Source organism: Poromitra crassiceps, assembly GCF_964638095.1.
Source record: "Poromitra crassiceps genome assembly, chromosome: 9".
NCBI classification, from domain to species: domain Eukaryota; kingdom Metazoa; phylum Chordata; class Actinopteri; order Beryciformes; family Melamphaidae; genus Poromitra; species Poromitra crassiceps.
In genome coordinates, this window is record NC_139630.1 from 11,627,564 (window position 1) to 11,648,019 (window position 20,456).

The 20,456-nt window shown below is 46.1% G+C and overlaps 1 protein-coding gene across 1 annotated transcript in view; it reads right to left on the reverse strand.

Annotated features, from left to right (window-relative positions):
• Positions 1 to 584: 584 nt before the first annotated feature.
• Positions 585 to 20,456, reverse strand: part of LOC310781948 (transcription factor IIIB 90 kDa subunit-like) — a 53,390-nt gene continuing 33,518 nt past the window's right edge. The window contains exons 7-20 of the mRNA XM_083642592.1: positions 18,969 to 19,118; positions 18,568 to 18,661; positions 17,018 to 17,144; positions 16,883 to 16,922; positions 14,921 to 15,016; positions 12,654 to 12,775; positions 11,337 to 11,535; positions 9,370 to 9,431; positions 9,174 to 9,255; positions 7,279 to 7,331; positions 5,911 to 6,230; positions 4,073 to 4,124; positions 3,595 to 3,826; positions 585 to 1,320 (exon numbers count right to left, since the gene is read on the reverse strand). Of these exons, the coding sequence (XP_083498718.1) occupies positions 1,283 to 1,320; positions 3,595 to 3,826; positions 4,073 to 4,124; positions 5,911 to 6,230; positions 7,279 to 7,331; positions 9,174 to 9,255; positions 9,370 to 9,431; positions 11,337 to 11,535; positions 12,654 to 12,775; positions 14,921 to 15,016; positions 16,883 to 16,922; positions 17,018 to 17,144; positions 18,568 to 18,661; positions 18,969 to 19,118 (1,667 nt within the window). The 3' untranslated portion in view covers positions 585 to 1,282. The remainder of the gene's footprint in view (positions 1,321 to 3,594; positions 3,827 to 4,072; positions 4,125 to 5,910; positions 6,231 to 7,278; positions 7,332 to 9,173; positions 9,256 to 9,369; positions 9,432 to 11,336; positions 11,536 to 12,653; positions 12,776 to 14,920; positions 15,017 to 16,882; positions 16,923 to 17,017; positions 17,145 to 18,567; positions 18,662 to 18,968; positions 19,119 to 20,456) is intronic.

A 20,456-nucleotide genomic window follows, 5' to 3' on the forward strand; every position in this document is an offset into this window, starting at 1 on the left:
AGTAGTCTGAATTTAACTAATATGAAATAAAAAGGAATCACAGGCAGGCTATATGCTTTTTAGTTAAACTGGTCATAACTTTTAATTAAACTGGGGCCATGCTAATCCAGTTTCAATCATCTGAATTGAACTAAAATTAAATATGAAATGAAAAGGCAGACTTCTCTTGAATTACAGGCAGAGCATATGCTTCAGCTTGTTAAACAAGTAACACTGGTCAGGCTAATCCAGTTTCAATAATCTGAATTTAACTCAAATGAAATATGAAAAAAAAAAGAAAAGAAAAAAATTGGCCAATGTCCGCGACCCAATCAAAACGGCCCCGCGACCCACCTTTGGGTCGCGACCCACCAGTTGAGAAACGCTGCACTAGAGGAAACTCTTAGCTAGAACCCTTTAGTGCTATTCATGAGTCCTCCTGTTTTGTGAATACAGCCCCAGATTAAGGACTCATTCCTGCGGTACTCAGCTGCTGCAGGGAAAGAATCACTGAAAAGAAGAGGATGTCTTTGATTGATTTCTTTATTGTCCCCCACCGGGTGGGGGGGGGGGGTGGGGGGGGGGGGGGGGGTTGGGATCGGTCCCACACTGTAACGTTGACTTTGTGCCACTAGGGGGGCGGCAATGAGAATGAATGGACTGACCCAAGGGTGGAAGTACATCACTGGTGGGGGAACATGTTTACTATTAGCTTGTTCTTACAGGAGGCGTTGGTCACATTCAACTCAAAGCTTTTGGACTTTTTCATTCAGTCTGCAGAAAACTAGTCTCAACACCAGACCCATGAGAGTTCTTACGCTGATACAAGACGTTACTGCATGCATGCTGCAGAGATCTATGCGGGGCGCAACGGTTCAACGTAATATTCGAGTCTGGGGAGAGACTAGTTAGAAAACAGACACAAAGATCACTTTAAAATAATATATAATATTATAGTAGACAATATAGTTTCATTTTACACCAAATCTCACAATGATCCACAACAAGAGCTACACATGAAAACTCATGGAAAACTAATAAGTAAAAAGTAAATGCTGGCATTTGATTCCATCTGAGGAGTACGAATAAAACTGGTTTCGTATTTGCATTCATAGATCACATAATAGTCTTAAAAAGTTCAAACACAAACAATGAAACGACACGACTATTCTGTCACAATAAAACATCAAATATAAAACAGGAGGAGCTGCCGGGCTTCACACGGTGAGAAGATTTCAGATCTTCTGAAACCAAATGGACGGAGAAACCTGCTTCATGTCTGTCTGTCTGTCTGCTGTTGAGATCAGAAGACTTCCTCCTCTTCAGCTTCGCAGCCATACTCTGGAACACCAAACATCAATCAATCAATCAATCAATCAATCAGATATCAATGCATAGGTAGCTGTAGATAATGAATATAGATTTATTGGATATTTAAAGAGCATCGTGCAGGTTGGAGACCATTACTGTGTTGGAGGGGTATATAGCAATGGGATTTTCAAAAAAAGAAAAAAGACTAGAACGACCGCAACGCGGGCTTATGCCTCCGCCATTAGTTCATTCTTGTGCCCAAGTCGACGTTTGAGCCAAATTGGCAGAAATTCCATCAAGCCGTTCTTGAGATATCGCTTTAACGAACTTGGGAATGGCATTCGTGAGGTCACAGTGACCTTGACCTTTGACCACGAAAATCTAATCAGTTCATCCTTGAGTTAATGTTTGAGGCAAATTTGATGAAACTCCGTCAAGGCATTTCTGAGATGTTGCGCTAACAAGCTTGAAAATGGCGTTCGAGAGGTCACAGTGACCTTGGCCTTTGACCTTTGACCACCAAAATCTAATCAGATCATCCTTGAGTCCAGGTCGATGTTTCAGACAAGTTTGATTAAATTCCGTCAAGGCATTCCTGAGATATCGCGTTAACAAGCTTGAAAATGGCGTTCAAGAGGTCACAGTGACCTTGACCTTTGACCACCAAAATCTAATCAGATCATCCTTGAGTCTAATCGATGTTTGAGGCAAATTTGCTGAAATTCCGTCAAGGCGTTCCTCAGATATCGCGTTAACAAACATCGTACGGACGTACGGACGTACGTACGGATGTACAGACGGACAACCCGCATCCATAATGCCTCCGGCCTGGCTATCGCCGGCGGAGGCATAAAAATACATAGCTGCATCTAGACTGTTTTTGTAAAGCAGCTGGCCAAATGGAACTGCCAGCTGGGCCATCACCTGTCGCTGGGCGTATTTTCGCACTAATCATCAGCCCAAAATCTAAATTCATTCAAAGAAATTCAGCCTGCACCATGCTCTTTAAGCAGTATCACACTCAAGGTCGCGCTGTTGTACTGTAGGAAACACTGAGGGGAGGAGCCTCTGCTGCTACATCACTTCCTGTTTACACTGAAGACGCTGGCTAGACGCTGCGGCTTCACAGCGGCGACGACAAGATCAAATAGAATAACGCTAGTGTTTTCTACTTTGGTTCTGCAGCTGTTGAAGCTTCCTGGGCTATGTTCAATCTGTTAAACGTTTTGCACCGTGTGTTACGTTTTCTTGGTTGATCAGGTTTCCTCGAAACAGTTTACAACAGGCTTTGAGGTATGTTGCCTCTTGTTTCGTGGGCATGTCAGAGGTGTTACCCAATCGGCAGCGACGTGCATAGTATAAACCCTGCCGCTTAAAGAGGCAGTGCACACAGTGGATGTGAATGCTTGTGTCACACAACAGGGTGTTCAACACGCATCGCCGTTTCCATTGGCTGTTTGCTACGTGTTGGCGGGGCTGAACTCAACCCAGGTCTTACTACTATTTTTAACCAATCAGCAGTCAAGAGTCACACCTAATCAACCAATCTGTTGCTGTTTCTTCTAATCACCATCGGCTGTCACTGCCGATTTTCTGCTGCGCATGCACAAGCGGGTCTGCCATCTTGGACAGCTACGTACGCCACACTCACACACACAGCAGCTACGTACGCCACACTCTGAACCACTTGACAAACCACATTAGAGTTGAGTTTGACACTACCTGATTTTCCTCCCCTGCCCGACTTGCACAGCACATGTGCAATATTTGAACTCCAAAAACATTAGCGATCTAAAAGTCCACTAGTCGTGATGCTAAGTTTCGCTATGTTCAACTCCATTGAGTTATGCTAAAAGTGTTAGCCATCTAAAAGTTTGCTAGTCGTGATGCTAAGTTTCGCTATGTTCAACTCCATTGAGTTATGCTAAAAGTGTTAGCCATCTAAAAGTCCACTAGCCGTGATGCTAATTTTTGCTATGTTCATCTTATTCTATAAAGTCGGCTAGCATTTCTACAAAAAAAAAAACGTCCACTAATCGGGCAGTGTCAAACTCAACTCTAATGTGGTTTGGCGTAGATAGCTGTCCAAGATGCTGGACCTGCTCAAGCACAACGCAGATGGGGCAGCGACACAAATCAGATGAGCTCCTGCTCATTCCTGCTAAACCTGCTGGAGCGCAACCAAATATCAAACTAGTGTATGTACTCTGTGTGTGTGTGTGTGTGTGTGTGTGTGTGTGTGTGTACTGTGTGTGTGTGTGTGTGTGTGTGTGTGTGTGTGTGTACTGTGTGTGCTCCTCTCACCATTTGCTCCTATGAGCTGCAGAGCACTGACACACTGCTCCTCTACCTCCTCTTCCTCCTCCTCCTCCTCTTCGTACACCACAGGCCCCGCCTCCACCGTGACTGGCCCCGGGGCGGGGGGCGGGGCTGGGGGTTCAGGGGACGGAGCTTGGCGTTCGGGGGACGGAGCTTGGGGTTCGGGGGGCGGGGCTGTTTCAGCGGGAACCGTCGCCGCGGCGACTCTGATTTCTGCCTGTAGGAGGAAACACAATATCTGTTTACTTATATCAGGAGAGAGAGAGACAGAGAGACAGAGGGAGAGAGAGAGAGAGAGAGAGACACACACAGAGAGAGAGAGAGAGAGAGAGAGAGAGAGACACACACACAGAGAGACAGAGGGAGAGAGAGAGAGAGAGAGACACACAGAGAGAGAGAGAGATGATGTTATCATGTTGACTGGGCTTTGATCTGGATTCTTCTTCTGGAGGAGTTCGCTCACCTTGGAAGTTGCTCTCTTCTTCTTTGGTGTGGCGGATATGAATGGGCGGAGCCTGAAAGAAGGTTGATAAAGTCAGATGATACACACTTTATATAAAGTTACTGGCCTCCATAGTCTTCAGTCACTGTGTCACTGCGTATTAAAACACTGTATTAAAAGTACTACTGTCATCATCATCATGTTCCACCACTTATCTAGATATAATCTCTCCACCTAGCCCTCGGTCTGCCCCCTGGTCTCCTCCCAGCTGGACGTGCCTGGAACACCTCCCTAGGGAGGCGACCAGGTGGCATCCTCACCAGATGCCCGAACCACCTCAGCTGGCTCCTTTCTACGCGAGGGAGCAGCGGCTCTACTCCGAGTACCTCACAGATGACTGAGCTTCTCACCATATCCCTAAGGGAAATGCCAGCCACCCTCCAGAGAAATCCCATTTACTTGCTTGTCTGATTCAGAGAGGTCTGATGATCACAGAGCTTACCACACACACAATACAGCCCCCCCTCCCTCAGCTGAGAGCAGGCAGGGACAGGATAATAGGCTCCACCTGTAATAGCTACCAGCATACGCCGAAACTGGCAGGTGTGGGTGGAGTCAGCATGTAATATTAAAATGGGCTACACCGTGCCGTGGGTAGTAGTTCATGATGGCAGTTAACTCAGGGCTTGTGCCCTTTTTCTATCCATAAAAAAATCGATTCAGTTTTTGAAGCCATGAGAGAAGGAGAAGGTTTATTTTCTTTATTTTGTTTTGCCTTAGCCTATATATTGATATGCAAATTCGTGTATGATGTCATTTGCCAACGTCTAGCGACTTTCTGAGAAGCCAATTTAGCTACTTTCCATGGAAAAGAGTTGGCAACACTGGATCCAACAGGCTGCAACAGTAGCTAATGTTAACTTAGTACTAGTCCACTAACATCAACAAACCATCCACCACAACACAGAGTCCACCAAAAGTCCACCTAAGAGAACAAAAAACAAAACGTTTTATCTAGTGAAGCCCTTCTGGCCAAAACCGACATCGGGGGAGAAACTAGACTTACTACTTACTACGTACTTTAGATTGTAATTTTAGCAGGTAGCTTGTTGTGTTAGCTTTTACCATGAAACTGTCTGCAGAAGAGGTAATACCACTGTTGTTACCAGAATAAATGGCTGGTTGGAGCCAAAAGTGACCCACAAAATGACTGTGACAGATGTATTGTGATATTGTGGTCTTAGCTGGATGATCTTAGATAACGTTAGCTTGCTTGCTAATGCAGACAAATTGCTATCTAGCTAACATAGCTAGCCAATGTATCATTATCCTGTGCAGAAAATGTCCACTAATCCACCCAGAGACCTGGGGCTGATCTGTCTCAGTGCTGTTTGCAAATTACGTAATCAGCTAATGTTACGAAGCAACAAATCTGGGAACCCAGAGTCTATTTTTATTTGAAAAATGGACTCTGGGACAGCCCTACCTTTTTCCCCCCGGCTTCCTGTACAGCGCGCCTCTCCTGCCACCGTCACTTCCTTTTCCGCAAGTACAAGTACTTTTCCGTTAACGTTATTAGCGAATAGCCGAAACGGATGTGGACGGTGGCAGGAGAGGCGCGCTGTACAGATCCATGCCCTCACTGTTTTGCCCGCTGCTCCTGACGCGAGCGACAGGTAAAGTCATTTCTAATTCTTACACATAGTAACCTTCAACACACTGTATTAGCACAACGGTTCAGTATACTGTTAGCTATAGCAGACTAACCCTTGCATTGATGTTGTTGCAGTTTCTCACCCTAACTGACCTACGTTGGAAGATAACACCAAACCAATGGAGAACACCCATTATCTCCCCACCTCTTGCCCATGATGCTGGCGGTGGCTGCCAGGTCCAGCTTGATCTTGTTGTTCTTCAGCTCCCAGTTGCTCTTGGGGTCCTGGTTGCTCTTGGGGGTCCTCTTGCGTCGGTTGAGTCTCTTGCGTTGCGTTGCGGGGGGGTCCGTGGGGGTGGGGGATCTGGTGGGGCTGGTGCTGGGGCTGCCCCCCCGGCTGTTCAGGTCCCTCAGCACGTCGTAGTTGATCTTACTGGAGATCTTCTTCTGCTCCAGCATCTTCTCGATGGCCTCGCCTGCCGTCAACGCTTGGATTGGCGCGCGCTTCTGCTTGGACTTTTTGGACTGAAAACCGGTCAGGAAGAGAGAGGTCAACCTCCCACAGACCACACAATAAATCAAGGCTACATCACAGATCATCCCCGCACCCCCCCCCCCCCCCCCCCCTCCACCCCCCCCAACTGTACTTGTCCAATTCCCCCTGCTGTCCCAGTCGTTGCTCCACCCCCTCTGCCGATCTGGGGAAAGTTGTAGAATAGTGCTGGGTATTGGCAAGGAACTCACGATACGATACGTATCACGATACATGGGTCGCGCTACATTTGTATCACGATACATTGCGATGCAATACATATTGCGATATATTGCAATACTCGACGTAATTTACTGAAAATTAAATTCGCTGTGTACCACCCAGGTAGTGTAATAATATATACATCACTTTATATTGATAACTTAGTGGACAAATTGAGTCAAAACTACTGAGTGTTGAGTGTGTTACTGAACGCACTGAAATAAAAAGTTTTCTTATTGTGTCACTGAACACACGGCTGTGCAAAAAAATGTATATGGCGATGTTTTTCTGAAATGTCGATACAGTATTGCGGAAAAAAGTATTACGATATATTGCTGCTGTATCGATAGTGATGTGCAATCGATTTATTGCACAGCACTATTGTAGAATAGCACATGCTTCCTCTGATACATGTGCAGTCGCCAGCCACTTCTTTTCACCTGACAGTGAGGAGTTTCACTGGCAGGACGTAGCGCGTGGAGGGATCATGCTATTCCCTCCAGTCCCCCCCCTCCCCCCGAACAGGCGCCCCGACAGACCAGAGGAGGCGCTAGTGCAGCGACCATGACTCATAGCCCACCGGCTTCCCATCCACAGCCATGGCCAATTGTGTCTGTATGGACGGCCCGACCAAGACGGAGGTAACACGGTAGCCTGGGTAAACCCATCCCCCACGTGACCTGCTCTCAGACCTGTTCTCAGTCACTAGTGACTGGGAACTGAGAGAGCAGGTCACGTGGGGGCTGGGTTTACCTAGGCTAGTAACACGGGGGCTCAAACCTGTGACCCTCATGTTGGTAGACAGGGAATCGTACTCACCTTCTCTTTATAGGTCCCTTGCTCTTTCTCTTTTTTGATCCTTTCTTCTTTTTCTAAAAACAGACAGACCAACAGACAGGATGACAGATCACAGGTTAGTACTGATCACTGCCACTCTAAAAGCTGCATCCTATCCACCTTATTTCTAGCGGCCATGATGCCTCTGCGTTTTTCTTCCGGTGTGATCCTCCCAGCCTTGTCGCTGACAGCTTGACACCCGTCCGGGCGAACGGAGCAAATCACTAATCAGGTCCAGCTTGGCAGAAATCTCATCGATAAATATCCCTTTAAGAGCGCAGTGCTATGTTACATGGCAGTAAAACGCCACTAAATGACCAAATTGATTTAACTTTTAACCATTTCGAGTAACACTTTTTCCATACGGACCCCCAGCGTTGGTTAGTTGTTTATAACGTGACTATATTTATAACTTTTATAACGTGCTTCCGGTTTATAATTCAGGTCTGCAGCATAGGTCTGCAGCAGAGGAAAGGAAATGGCCAAGCTGCAACAATAAGTCACGTTAAACCGGAACTTGTACCCACAATTATTTGTACAGTGGGGCATTCAAAAATAAGGTGGATAAGACAGGAGCAGATCAGTTTAAGACAGGACAGACAGTCTAAAGCTGCAAAGCACCAAACTTGATTCCGCAAAATGTGTTAGGTCTCTGTATGCCAGGAGGCTTGTGTCCTACAGTGCCGGGAGCCCACCCATGTTAGCAAAAGCATTCGCTTGCAATCACCACACAGAGCCTGGATGTTTCATTTTGGATCAAGCATGAGCAGAATAGAGAGCCGCAGGGATGATGTATTTTTGTAGTCAGAACGCGATGCTTCAAATAAGGTCTCTGGGCAAGGCAAGCTTAATCAAACGCGAACCAGAGTTCAGTCGGATAATCTTCACACCACTTTCATGAGTTTTGTAGCGTAACTGCGAGCCCTAGAATTAAAAAGCTCGAGCTAAGCTAATCCAGAACTACACACTGTCGCATAGGCTTCCACGTCACGTCACCACTCAACCTGGACTGTTGTTGATGTGTGCACTGATTACCCCGGGCTGAACGGGGCTGAACCAGGTGAGGGAAAGAGAATTTCCGTGTTCGTCCTTTGAAGTGATGATGACGTTATTGACGTATATATCCCCATCGACTCAACAGTGTAGTCTCATTTAGCCGTTTGCTAGCTAGCCGCCCTTTTAACGGCACGTAAAAGCTTAAAAACTCATAAAAGTGGTCCTCGTGTGTGAAGATGATATTACTAAACACTGGTTCGCGTTTGATTAAGCCAGCGTTGCCCAGAGAGATTGTTAGAAGCATCGCGCCAAAAACCCATTCAAAACTCCCACAGGCGAAAACAGTGAAGAACCAGGAGTGTTAGCATCGATGATTTCCGGACTTGTTCCTGCGTCTCTCTATTTGTATATGGTTTATTCCAGCTCAGGGAGTATGAAATGGAGGAGGCGGCTGAATGGCAGTACGACCGGACAGAGCTTCCTCTGGTTGTACTGAATCTAAATCCCCAGACAAATGTGTCGTGAAAGCCAGTGGTTAGTCCAACAGCTAGCGGCTGTGCTGCCTGACACAGACAACACAAACGCTATGACCAGTGAGAGCTTCCTCCTCATAGCTGTTGTGTTGTGTCAGTTAGCACGAGCTAACTTGTGCGAACAGCTGGCTTTCCCCGGCATGTTTATCTGGTAATTTACTCGCGCGAGTTAAGAAATAAAACAAGCGCGAGTAAACACATGATGATCCCAAGCGAGTAGCGGGAGGCGAAGACTCACTCCGCGCTACTGCACATGCTACAGTAACAGCTGATCTGAAGGTTGAGATGTTTGGTGTGAACACACGCTAACAGCTGATCTGAAGGTTTAGATGTGAAGCTTCCTCTGACCTCTCTGCTCTCTCAGGTATTCCTCATTCTGCTTCATCCACAGAGCCGTTTTCACCTCAACCTCGTTCTCATTCAGGATGTACTGTGGGAGCAAAATATAGACAGATAGATATATAGATAGATAGACTCCGGCTGTACTGTGGGATAGAAGGCATGAATTACAAACAGGAAGTGTGTGTTTAAGCTGCGAACCGACCTTATTGATCTCCTGGTCGTCAATACCATCCAGGTCCAGCTCCCCGCTTTCTGGCTCCTCATCTGCAGACAGATAAAGGCCCAATTATACTCCATTTCCATACGAAAATCACTGCCCACATACTTCCATGAGTCTTTCACGTTGGTATCATGTTAAGCAATACATTCACCAGTGGGCAGTAGAGAGCCAAATGTGTGAGTGTGTGTGGTTCTGCTCCGTTTCATGCGTATCCGTAATCTTTCAGAGGACAGACAGAAATATGCACAAACTTAACGCAGAGTACGGACAGAAGGCTCTGTCCTAGGACAATCTCAAATGCAGACCTTTACAGGAGAACGGGCAAATGTGATAAAAAAACAGAAGGTGGATATGGATCGGACATGTTTGCAGAATGGACCCAAGTGCTATCTCAAGGGTGGCCATGAGATGGACACCACCTGGAAAAAGAAAACGAGGCCGACCCACCGAGACATGGAGAAGATCTGTGGAGAAGGAAATGAAACAACTGGGGCCAAGTGCAGCATTGGGCAGCAGACAGGCAGCATTGGCGTTCGTTGGTAAAGACCTTATGTGCTATCGAGCACTTAGAGGATTAAGTAAGTAGTAAGTAGTATTCATTTATTATTGCTTATCATTGAAATTATAAACAGCCAGAGCAGTAGAGTTTAGGGCAGAGAACTGCCCTAAACCCTAACCTGCAGACAGACAAGGGTTAACCTTAAACCTTAATGCTAACCTGCAGACAGACCAACCAGCAGTGAGAAAGTCAAGTCAAGTCAAGTCAAGTTTATTTGTATAGCCCTAATTCACAAGCATGTTCCAGAGGGCTTCACAGAAAATATGTCTAGCTAATTCTAGCTGACACAACAGTAGCAAATTACAGTAGTAATGATAACACATTGAACAACTGATAGAGAAATATAGAAAATATAGAAATATAGGAGAGAGCGGAGGAGAGAGCAGGAGAAGGGAGGGAGAGCAGGGGGAATGTGAGAGAGGAGAGAGCAGGAAAGTGATGAGGTGGGGAGGGAATGGGAAATGTTGGGGAGTAGAGGAGGTGGGGAAGGAGCAGGGGAAGGGGGTAAGTCAGTGTTTTATCTCTCTTCTAAGCCTTCCTGTTTTGTAAACTGCGGCTCTGTGCAGTGTGCAGGCTTTTAGCGGAGGAATACGGTAGTTGTACGGTTGGGAGAAAAAGCAGTGCCGAATGCGACGACTGTTTGGCGGAAAAGTAAAGCGCTGAAAATTGTCAAAATAGAGCGTGCATGTACACAGATATCGATTTGTTTAGGTGGCCGTTGTTTTAGGTGGCTAGATTACGTTTTAGTTCTTGACCCCGTGTAGTAGAGAGACAGAGGTCTGGAGGCTGTTGCTTGGAGTGCTGGGTCTCGATAAACGGTGCGCTCAGCATCCAGATCACTGTACCTATTTCAGTTAGTGCATGCAACTAGCTGATAGGACCCCACTTCAAACAAACCAAACTATCCCTTTAACTTGCCATTTTTTGTGTGAGTGTAGCTAGATTACAATGCAGTAGCTAGCAAGTTTGGTAGTCACAGTTGATTAGCTTGCTATCAAGGGAAAAATGCTATTTTCTCAGCAACTGAGCAACACTAGCTAGCTAACTACTAGTGTTGCAGTCACTCCGCAGCGTTGAAATCGTTACGTGATGTGAAAAGGTAGAAGCTACCAGCAGTTAGCATGCTAAGAGCCGGCAGGCTCACTTCAGCGTTGCTATTGGTGGTGCGAATGCAAACGGGGGGGGGGGGGGGGGGGGGGGGGAGCCCTTGAAAGTATGTACTGTAGTTCTCGGGGAGCTCCCCAGTGGTGCAGTTCTTCTCAGGGAGTACTGTTCTACTGTACTGTACTGTACTCACAACTGTTTGGTCCCAAAGCACCTACTGACTCCTAGAAGGTCTGGACCTTCTGCATGGGTTCAAACGTTAACACGAGTGTGTATGTGTTCTCACCAGCCTCCTTGGCCTCATGGTCTGCAGACTGCTTGAAGGTGTTTGCTGTCTGGAGGTCAGGGTGAAAGGTCGTCTGGAGGTCGGGCTCCAGCTTGCCCAGGATGACGTTCAGGGGAGCGGGGTTGGGGCCAGGCTCCGCCCCCCCGGCCTCGGGTGTGGTGGTGTGCAGCAGCTTCTTGCCCCCCTCCTCCTGGAGCACCTGACAGTAGGGAGGCACGTACCATATTGGATTTTTTCTGCTGATATCTGACATTTCAACTCTTTTTTTTCCAACCGTTTTCTCCCCAGTTGTGCTTGTCCAATTCCCCCTGCTGTCTCGGTCGTTGCTCCACCCCTTCTGCCGATCTGGACAAAGTTGTAGACCAGCACATGCTTCCTCCGATACATGTGCAGGTGCCAGCCACTTCTTTTCACCTGACAGTGAGGAGTTTTACTGGCAGGACGTAGCACGTGGGAGGATCACGCTATTGCCCCCCAGTTCCCCTCCCCCTGAACAGGCGCTCGGACCGACCAGAGGAGGCGCTAGTGCAGCGACCAGGGCTCATACCATACCGTCTGGGTAGTGTAGAGTCTACACTACCCAGACGCTACCCCATCTTCGACTCTTTTGGCCAATTGCCGATGCCGATAATATATGCAACTAGGGGTGTCACGATACACTCAGTTCACGATACGATACGATACACGATATTGGGTTCACGATAACGATACGATACGATATTTTAACAATATTTTTTTGTGATCGATTTGTAAGTTGAGGGGGCATCCTCCACGCTAATTTGAGTAATTTCACCATTTTCATCCTGCGTGTCTGTAACGTCCCTCGTCTGTTCAAACAAAGCAATGAAAAGGAGAGCGAGCATGCAATCAGATGCAGATCAGTGCCACCATGTTCAGCTTCTTTTTCTCGCGATATGAGATTTCATCTCAACGATACATATTGTCACGTTTTGATATCGCGATATATCGTGACATCCCTATATGCGACAACAAAAATCGACCTAATTTCAGAGAACATCAAGTCTCTCTTGTCGTGGAATGAACACATTATTGCCTACTCTGGCAGATGCAGACATACTGTAAATATAATGCTTTTCAAAATGGACTCATTCAATGGGCAACATAAGAAAACTACTTCAACTTAGCTTATGTAAAACATGCCATATTTTTGTATTACTATTATTATTTATGGGCATTTTCTTTCAAACAAAACTGTAAGATTCATCCTACTTTGTTTTCGGGCCAATGCCGATATTTCATTTTAAAGCCTTTATCGTCCGATACTGATGACATGCCGATATCATGGCGCATCCCTACCTGACACAGGAAGTCCTGGGTCAGGTGCTGCGCTGCGGCCTGAAGCTCCGCCTCCTCGCCCTGAAGCTCTGGCTCCTTGTTCTCCGGGGGGTCAGAGGTCAGGGCCTCGTCCTCCTGCGGGTCTGGAAACAGAGGTCAAAGGTCAACGCTAAGCCAGCTTCTGATTGGCTGAACTGTCACCAGCCAGTGTGATTCATGACGAAAACTGTGACGAAAAATGTTTGTCAGCGACCTTTTTTCCATGACTAAGATGAGACGTTGAGCTAAAAATAGATCGTTGACGATAAAAACTATGATGAAATGTACGTTTTTGTTGTCGTTGACGAGACGAGACGAGACTAAAATGTGGTGGGCTATCGGACAGACGCATCTCTCTTTATCTGTCCATTGTTCAGTTTCCAGTAGGAAACTGAGGACAGTTTTGTTGCTGCTAGACTGGCCCTTTAAGGCCCTTGGGTTGCTAACTTGATGCTCTGGATCGGGAGGCTGTAGGTTCGAACCCCGGTCCGGACCAGACAGAGTACAGACCAAGCGAGTAGCTCCAGCGCTGAAAAATGAAGCCAATGCAGAAACGCTTTAAACATGCATTCTTTCTAATGGCCAGCAGGGGGCGACTCCACTGGCTGCAAAACCATTGTATCGAAGTGAATGGGGAAATGACCCTACTTCTCACTTGATTTATGACCTTAGTAAACACGTTCCTAATGAGTTTATGTCTCAATCACTAGTTTCAAGTCTTCTTCAATACAGCTGATGTTCATTTAGTCAATTATGATCCCATTTAGAGTCAAATAGTCGATAAAGCAGACTATGCTTTGGGGCGTGATTGACAGGTCGTCTGTCCAGTGATCGCAGCTCGCTGATCACGGACCATGGCTTCAAAACGTGAGTCCACAAACCAATGGGTGATGTCACAGAGGCTACGTCCATATTGTTTGACAGTCTATGATGTCATATTAGTCTCACTGGCCAGCCTCCTCTCCCTTCTGTGACAGGAGTCTGGCTGCACGGAAACAGGCAACTGGGATAAGCCCTCCCCTGCTCTACAGCTGCTCCCCATTGGAATGGAATCTCGACGCTGCCCGCTAGGACAGCGTCGAAGAAAATGTGATGTTTTTTGGATTTGTATCCATATTTAGAAGAATATTTAATTTTAAATTAACATTAGGATTATACTGTTGTGATGTCATTATTCAGTATCTTCTCCTTTTTTCACTCACTTTCATGTAAGCACCTGCTCTCCCTTTAGTCGTTTTACACTACAACAGACAGCAACACAGGCATAAACACTGAACTTATTATTATTATTATGGAAAACCAGATTATGATGAAAATCAAACACTGTAATGTAACAAACAAGGAAAAATGAAATAAAAAAGCTTCTCCCGGGCCAGTCATAGATCTTTGACCCCCAACCAAAAAAAAAAAAAAAAAAAAAAAGAATTATATCAAACTCTGGCGGGCCGGATCAAAATTCAAACGGGCCGTATCCGGCCCGCGGGCGGCCAGTTGAATAGGCCTGGTCTATGCCATAGACTCTATAGGTTGAGGCCACGTCTCGTCATAGACGCTGGTTTAGCTGGCTCAGCCTGGCTGGGGGCGTGGTCAGGGTGGGGTAAAAACCCCTGTTCTCTCCATTCAGCAAAGTTAGAATTTAGCTGATAGCCCAGCCCAGGCAGACACGATCGGGGATTTAACCACCGCAGTAAATGCACATCTGAGCAGACGTCTTGTGTTCTGCTCTAGAACCCCCAAACCTGTAGTTTAGAGCCGCAGCACTGTCTTTTGGTGAGTCAGCCCATGAGATATAGGGCGGTTTTACCCCACTCGCAGCCAACGTCAGCTGCAGCCAGAGCCATCTATATGGCTCTGGCTGCAGCATGAGCGGTTTCTCTTTCATCACGGGGCTTTTTCCTGCTGTTTTCCTGACCTGTCTCTAATCTGGAGAGCACTGTCGCCACCTAATGGGTCTGTAAAATAGGTTATACACCTTCAATAGCTACCATATTTTTATAGGAGATGTAATAGGCTTTGATCCACGTCCCACCGTCAAAAAACGCAATTGACGACAATCGTCGTCATTGGCACTCTACGTCACTAATCGAATTGACGACGATTGTCGTCATTGGCACTCAATGAGTTAACATTTTGTGGGCGTTCCCAGACATGCGGACTGTCTCTATGGTACAGACCTATTGTTTGACAGTCTATGCCATAGACTCTATGGTACAGACCTATTGTTTGACAGTCTATGATACTGTACTGACCTATCTCTTTGGCGTAGGCGGCGTAGATCCCTCTCAGCTTGGGTCGACTGTTCTCCAGCTCCGTCTCGATCTCATCTCTGTAGCAGCTGATCTCTCCTGATGGAAGGAACACTTTAATGAGTGTTTATTACCGTAAATTCCGGACTATAAGCCGCGGCTTTTTTCCCGTTTTTTGGCCTTTTTTGCCCCCTGCGGCTTATATAACGGTGCGTCTTATCTATGGATTTTTTCCAAAAAAAAAAAAAAAATCTCTCTTTTTTAGCACTCTTTCTAACTATAAATCCACTTCTGTTTTAATTTCCTCTCTTGCCCTCTTTTAACAACATAACATAACATAACATAACACAACACAGGTAAGCAGAAAGAAAAAGACGAAGCAATCACGCCATGAATGAGGAAATGACTCACCTGCTGGAGGCTGGAGATACACGCTTGGGCTAAACTTTTACTCCGTGAAACACTATCGATTAAGTCCGACATCGCTCAGAGGTTTTGAGCAGCTTGAAAACAAGTTTGAAAACGTGCAGAAGTCCATCCACTCACTCACTAAAGAAACTAAGGCAACCGTGAACAGAGTTTATAATGCGGAAAAGCGCATCCGTGCACTGGAGGACAAAAACAACACAGTGAGTCCGAAAATGGATAAAATGCAAAATCGAAACCCTGCACACGCAGGTTGATGACTTAATCAGCAGGAGTAAAAGAAATAACATTCGCCTGATCAATGTAAAAGAGGAGCTGAGATTGGTGACATGGACGCTTTTGTGGCAAAATCCTGTGTTACATCCTGGACCTGAAGGAAGGCGAGAAACCACCAGAGGTGGACAGGGCACACCGGGCGCCTCGGCCACGTCCAGACCCCGGCCTGCCACCGAGGGCCATCTTCATCTGCCTACTCCGCTGGCCCGACCGTCAACTCATCCTCCAGGCTGCGGGGAAGAAGCCCCTCACCTGGGAGGGTACGCGCTTTTTCGTCGGCAGGACCTCTCCGCGTTGGTGCAACAGAAACGCGCAACATACAACAGCATCATCGAGTCAATGGATATCGCTTTGGCGTACTGAACCCAGCGAGACTCGTCATAACCAGACCGGACTATCTTCTTTCTAACTATAAATCCACTTCTGTTTTAATTTCCTCTCTTGCCCTCTTTTCACCACACCGCGGACACTGTGTGCCCAGCGGCGGAACAAGAGCTCAAAGTGAAACTGCCGAATATCTTTTGAGTTGGACTGGTCAATAGTACTGTGAGTAACTAAAATAAAAAAATAAAAAACGGAATTCTCTCTTCTTTAGCACTCTTTCTAACTATAAATCCACTTCTGTTTTAATTTCCTCTCTTGCCCTCTTTTCACCACACCGCGGACACTGTGTGCACTGTAAAAAAAACAAAAAATACCACAATGTGTGATTTTGTCTGGGGATTAGTGACCTGACTTTTGTTTTGTTGAAATGTTAATAAATGGGAGCTTCCCCAAACAGCCTCTCTTTCCCGACAATCCCCTCTGTGCACGAAGACTTACATATGGTAATTAAACATCAAAACACCCGCGGCTTATAGACCGGTGCGGCTTATAGAAGAAAAAAATAGTCACCTTTGAAGGTGCGGCTTATAGACCGGTGCGTCTTATAGTCCGGAATTTACGGTAATTCAGGTTTAATAATTTAAATAAATGATTGCGGCTTTATAGTTGTGTAATCAATCAAATGAATTGACTCTGAATCAAACTGAATTTAGGCCGTCTGAATGACCTATCTGTGTCTGAAACTAGGAAGGATCCTGATGTTGTAGTGTCCTTCATAGTGTCCTAAAACGATTCCTCTAGTGTCCTCCATAGTGTCCTAAAGCGTCCTTCGCAGTGTCCTAAATGTTTCCTCTAGCATTCTTAGCAGTGTCGCAAATGTTTCCTCTAGCATTCTTAGCAGTGTCCTAAATGGTTCCTTGTGGTGAAATAGGAACTGACCTTCCACCTCGTCCAGCTTCTTGGCCAGCTCCTGCTCCAGCTGCAGTGGGCGGGGACAAATAGAAGAAGGTACATGATTGGTTTACAGTGGCGTGAGTGATGATGTGAGCAGCCAATGGAGAGAGAGCGACCTACGTGTTGCATCTTGGTCTTGGTCTGTCCGGCGGTGAAGGAGGGCGGGTCACACTCTTGCTCCAGGTCCACACGCTGGAACTCATCGATGGTCAGCTGACTGGTGGGTGTGTCCTCAAACTCTGTCAACCTGCCAGCACAGAGCACATGGTCAGCTGACTGACAGGTGCGCTCACGTTACAGAGGAATAGAGTGCCAAAGTCACACCCTCTTCTGGGTTAGGCATACGAACCAAGGGATTTCATCCGCCATTAATTTTTCCAGACATTTCATAAAATGCTTATATATATATATATATTTTTTTTTTCTTTTTGTACACATTGTTTTATGATTAACTATTTAGAACCAGGAGAGATCATAGAACATTTTGCTCAGACCAAAACTAAAATATAAAACTTGTTTTTTTATGTTTGTTTTTTTTCCGGTCCGAGTTTAACCAAAGTTTATGATACTTAGAGGTTTTGTTCAGCAAGATAATCATAAATAAACACCACTTTTATGATTTTGGGAGCGTTTTCTGCGGATCGTGATTTCTGGTGATCACATTTACGCTTCAAAAACCATAAAGTGGTGTTTATTTGTGAAGATGATCTTGCTGAACAAAACCTTTAAAGTGGAACTGAACCCGTAGTGGCGCGTGGGTCAGAGTCCGTCTGAGATGACAGGTTGAGAGGCGGGTCATAGTAGCATGTCGATGATTTGATTTGACAATTTTGGGGGCTGGCTGTGGCATTGGCCAATCCTGGCGTGTTCCACCCCCAAATCGAGTGGGATTCAGCGTGTTGTCGTGCTACGCGAGTGGGATCCGCCGAGTACCAGGCAGCCAGCTACTTCTGTCTGGAACGAGCGGACAATCCGATGCATGGGTGCTGCCCGCGGGCCTGGAATCTCCGAGGGGCGACCCCTGACAACAGGCTCTTAGGCCATTATCGCTATTGCGGTAAATACAATATTCCTGGAATGCGAGTTTTAACGAGCCAGTTCAATTTCTTTGCATTAGGCATTACCGTTTTCTTTATTGTGTATATCAACATACAATTAGCCAAGTTAGTAGTTAGTTTATGGGATAGGAATTCTGCCAGATGACAGGCACTAGGCGCCATTTTCTCCTTCATTTGGAAGAGAAAATTATCCTGAAATGAAGATTTGATTGACAGCTGCCATGTCGTGATATGATTGGTTGAAATGGGGTAGACATTTGATAGTAGTAGGTGACGTCAGCAAACTGTAGATTACTGTTATGAATGAAATCTTGAAAAATGAACATTTGATGTGAAAAAGTGTGAAAGACTAAAGAAATTTGATTTTTGTGATTTTTTTTTGGCATACATTATTAAATAGGTGCACTGCATACCCAGGTATTTGAACTAAAAGAAAAGAAAAGTCATTTTTGGGTTTGAGTTTTGCTAACTTCCGGGTTGGCCTACACAAATGCGTCCCTGCGGTAGCCTGCTGTTGTGATGGAACTAGTTTTAGAGTCCAGAGAACAGAAAAGCATTCAATAATGTGAGGCGAGGGAGGTTCAGTCCAGCCAATCAGCTGACAGCTCTCACCTCTTCCTCAGAGTGGCCTGGCAAACCTTCACCACACCGATCACCTCCTTCACCGTACGCCGAAACTCATGCATCCTGGCTGCTACCAGGAGAGCTGGAGAGAGAGAGAGTGAGAGAGAGAGAGAGAGAGAGAGAGAGAGTGAGAGAGAGCGAGAGATAGAGGAAATGTTATCACAATTCATGTAGGTTAGTAGCAGTGTTGTTGGGGTTGCTAACTTGCTACGGTAACAGCAGCCATGTTGTTGTGGTTGCTATGGTAACAGCAGCCATGTTGTTGTGGTTGCTATGGTAAGAGCAGACATGTTTGTGTGTGTGTGTGTGTGTGTGTGTGCGTGTGTGTGTGTGTGCGCGTGTGCGTGTGTGTGTGTGCGCGCATGCGTGTGTGTGTGTGTTGAGGGTACCGGCTCCACAGAGTCCAGAGGGCCGGCGGCCGGTGTGCATCCAGTCCCTCTTCATCCTCTGCAGCAGCCGCAGGGCCGTCATGGACACCTCGTGAGTCTTGTCTCCAAACTCCAACATGTGGGCGAAGCGAGGGATGTACAGGCAGGGGTCTGCAGAGAGAGAGACCAGCAGAGAGAGAGACCAGAACAGTATTATAGCTGCTACTTCTTCTGCAGAGAGAGAGACCAGAACAGTATTATAGCTGCTACTTCTTCTGCAGAGAGAGAGACCAGAACAGTATTATAGCTGCTACTTCTACCAGAGCTTTCTACTCCATTACTCTTGTACTCTTCTTAACACATTGACTGCCAGCCTTTTTTCAATGCTGTAGGTAGGTTCTGCCAGTTTTTTTTTTGAGGATTCTAGGCTCATTTTACAAGAGCCGAGGATTCTTTTCTGTTAGGACTTCGTGAACACCAATCATCTAAAAAGAACTAATAGAATGTGTGCTTTCTCTGTCTAAAAGAGTTAGTTTGTAGAGTTAGTAGTTATGTAAGCATTAGCAGTTGAATACAGCATGGTTTCAGCGTCAGAAAAAATATTCAGAGATAAACGGCTTTTTGTGAAATTCGATAGAACAGTCACTTTAACCATTCATTTTTGGCATCAGTAAGACCTAAACAATAGTTTTGAACAGTAATTTCCTCCATAACAGCAGGAAACTTCCCTCTGCTTCCAACGCCTCCCTCCGTGGGCGTTCTTCTTGGCTGCAGCGCCGTGTCACAAGCACTTTCCTACCTGTGCAAATGCACTTTCTCATACTCTCGACCTCTCAAATAAATTTCTGAATAGAAATTAAATTACTCTAAATTAGAGCGAAAAAGAAACAAAAAAGAATGGGTTGAAAATCCCATTCTAAAAGCCTTTTATGGCTGTTTCCAATTTGGTGCTATTTTGCAAGGCAAAATGGCCTGCTGCACCACAAGCTTCACCAGTCTCACTGCTTTGCTGCTGCTGTGCGGCTGTGAGCCTGTCTGCGCGGCCGCTCTTTGAGGAAGTCTGGTTGGACTCGCTCGCTTCTTGGAGTTTTGGTTGAGAGCTTTGATAAAGCTTTTGCGATTCTGGTCATATTTATGCTGCGTGTTTCAAAGTGTGTTCCATCCGTAATATATTATGCAAATTTGCAATCCCGCACTGCCAGCAATCAGCGCGAAAACGAAAGCGTTTTCGCCAATCCATTTTCATGAGAATGGCTTCGTCACACTGCTTTTTGCTTGCCTTCCTCCTTCCTTGTCGCCACTTAGTGGGTCGGTGGAATGGGTTGTACACGTTGTACACGTCCAATACTTATATAAGAGATGTAAAAGGGTTAGATGCACATCCCACCGTCAAAAAAAAAAAATCGATTCTGACGACGTGTTAACACGTCGTTGGCAGTCAACAGCTGGATTCTGAAAACGTGTTAACACGTCGTTGGCAGTGAACGTGTTAACTACATCGCGCACTGC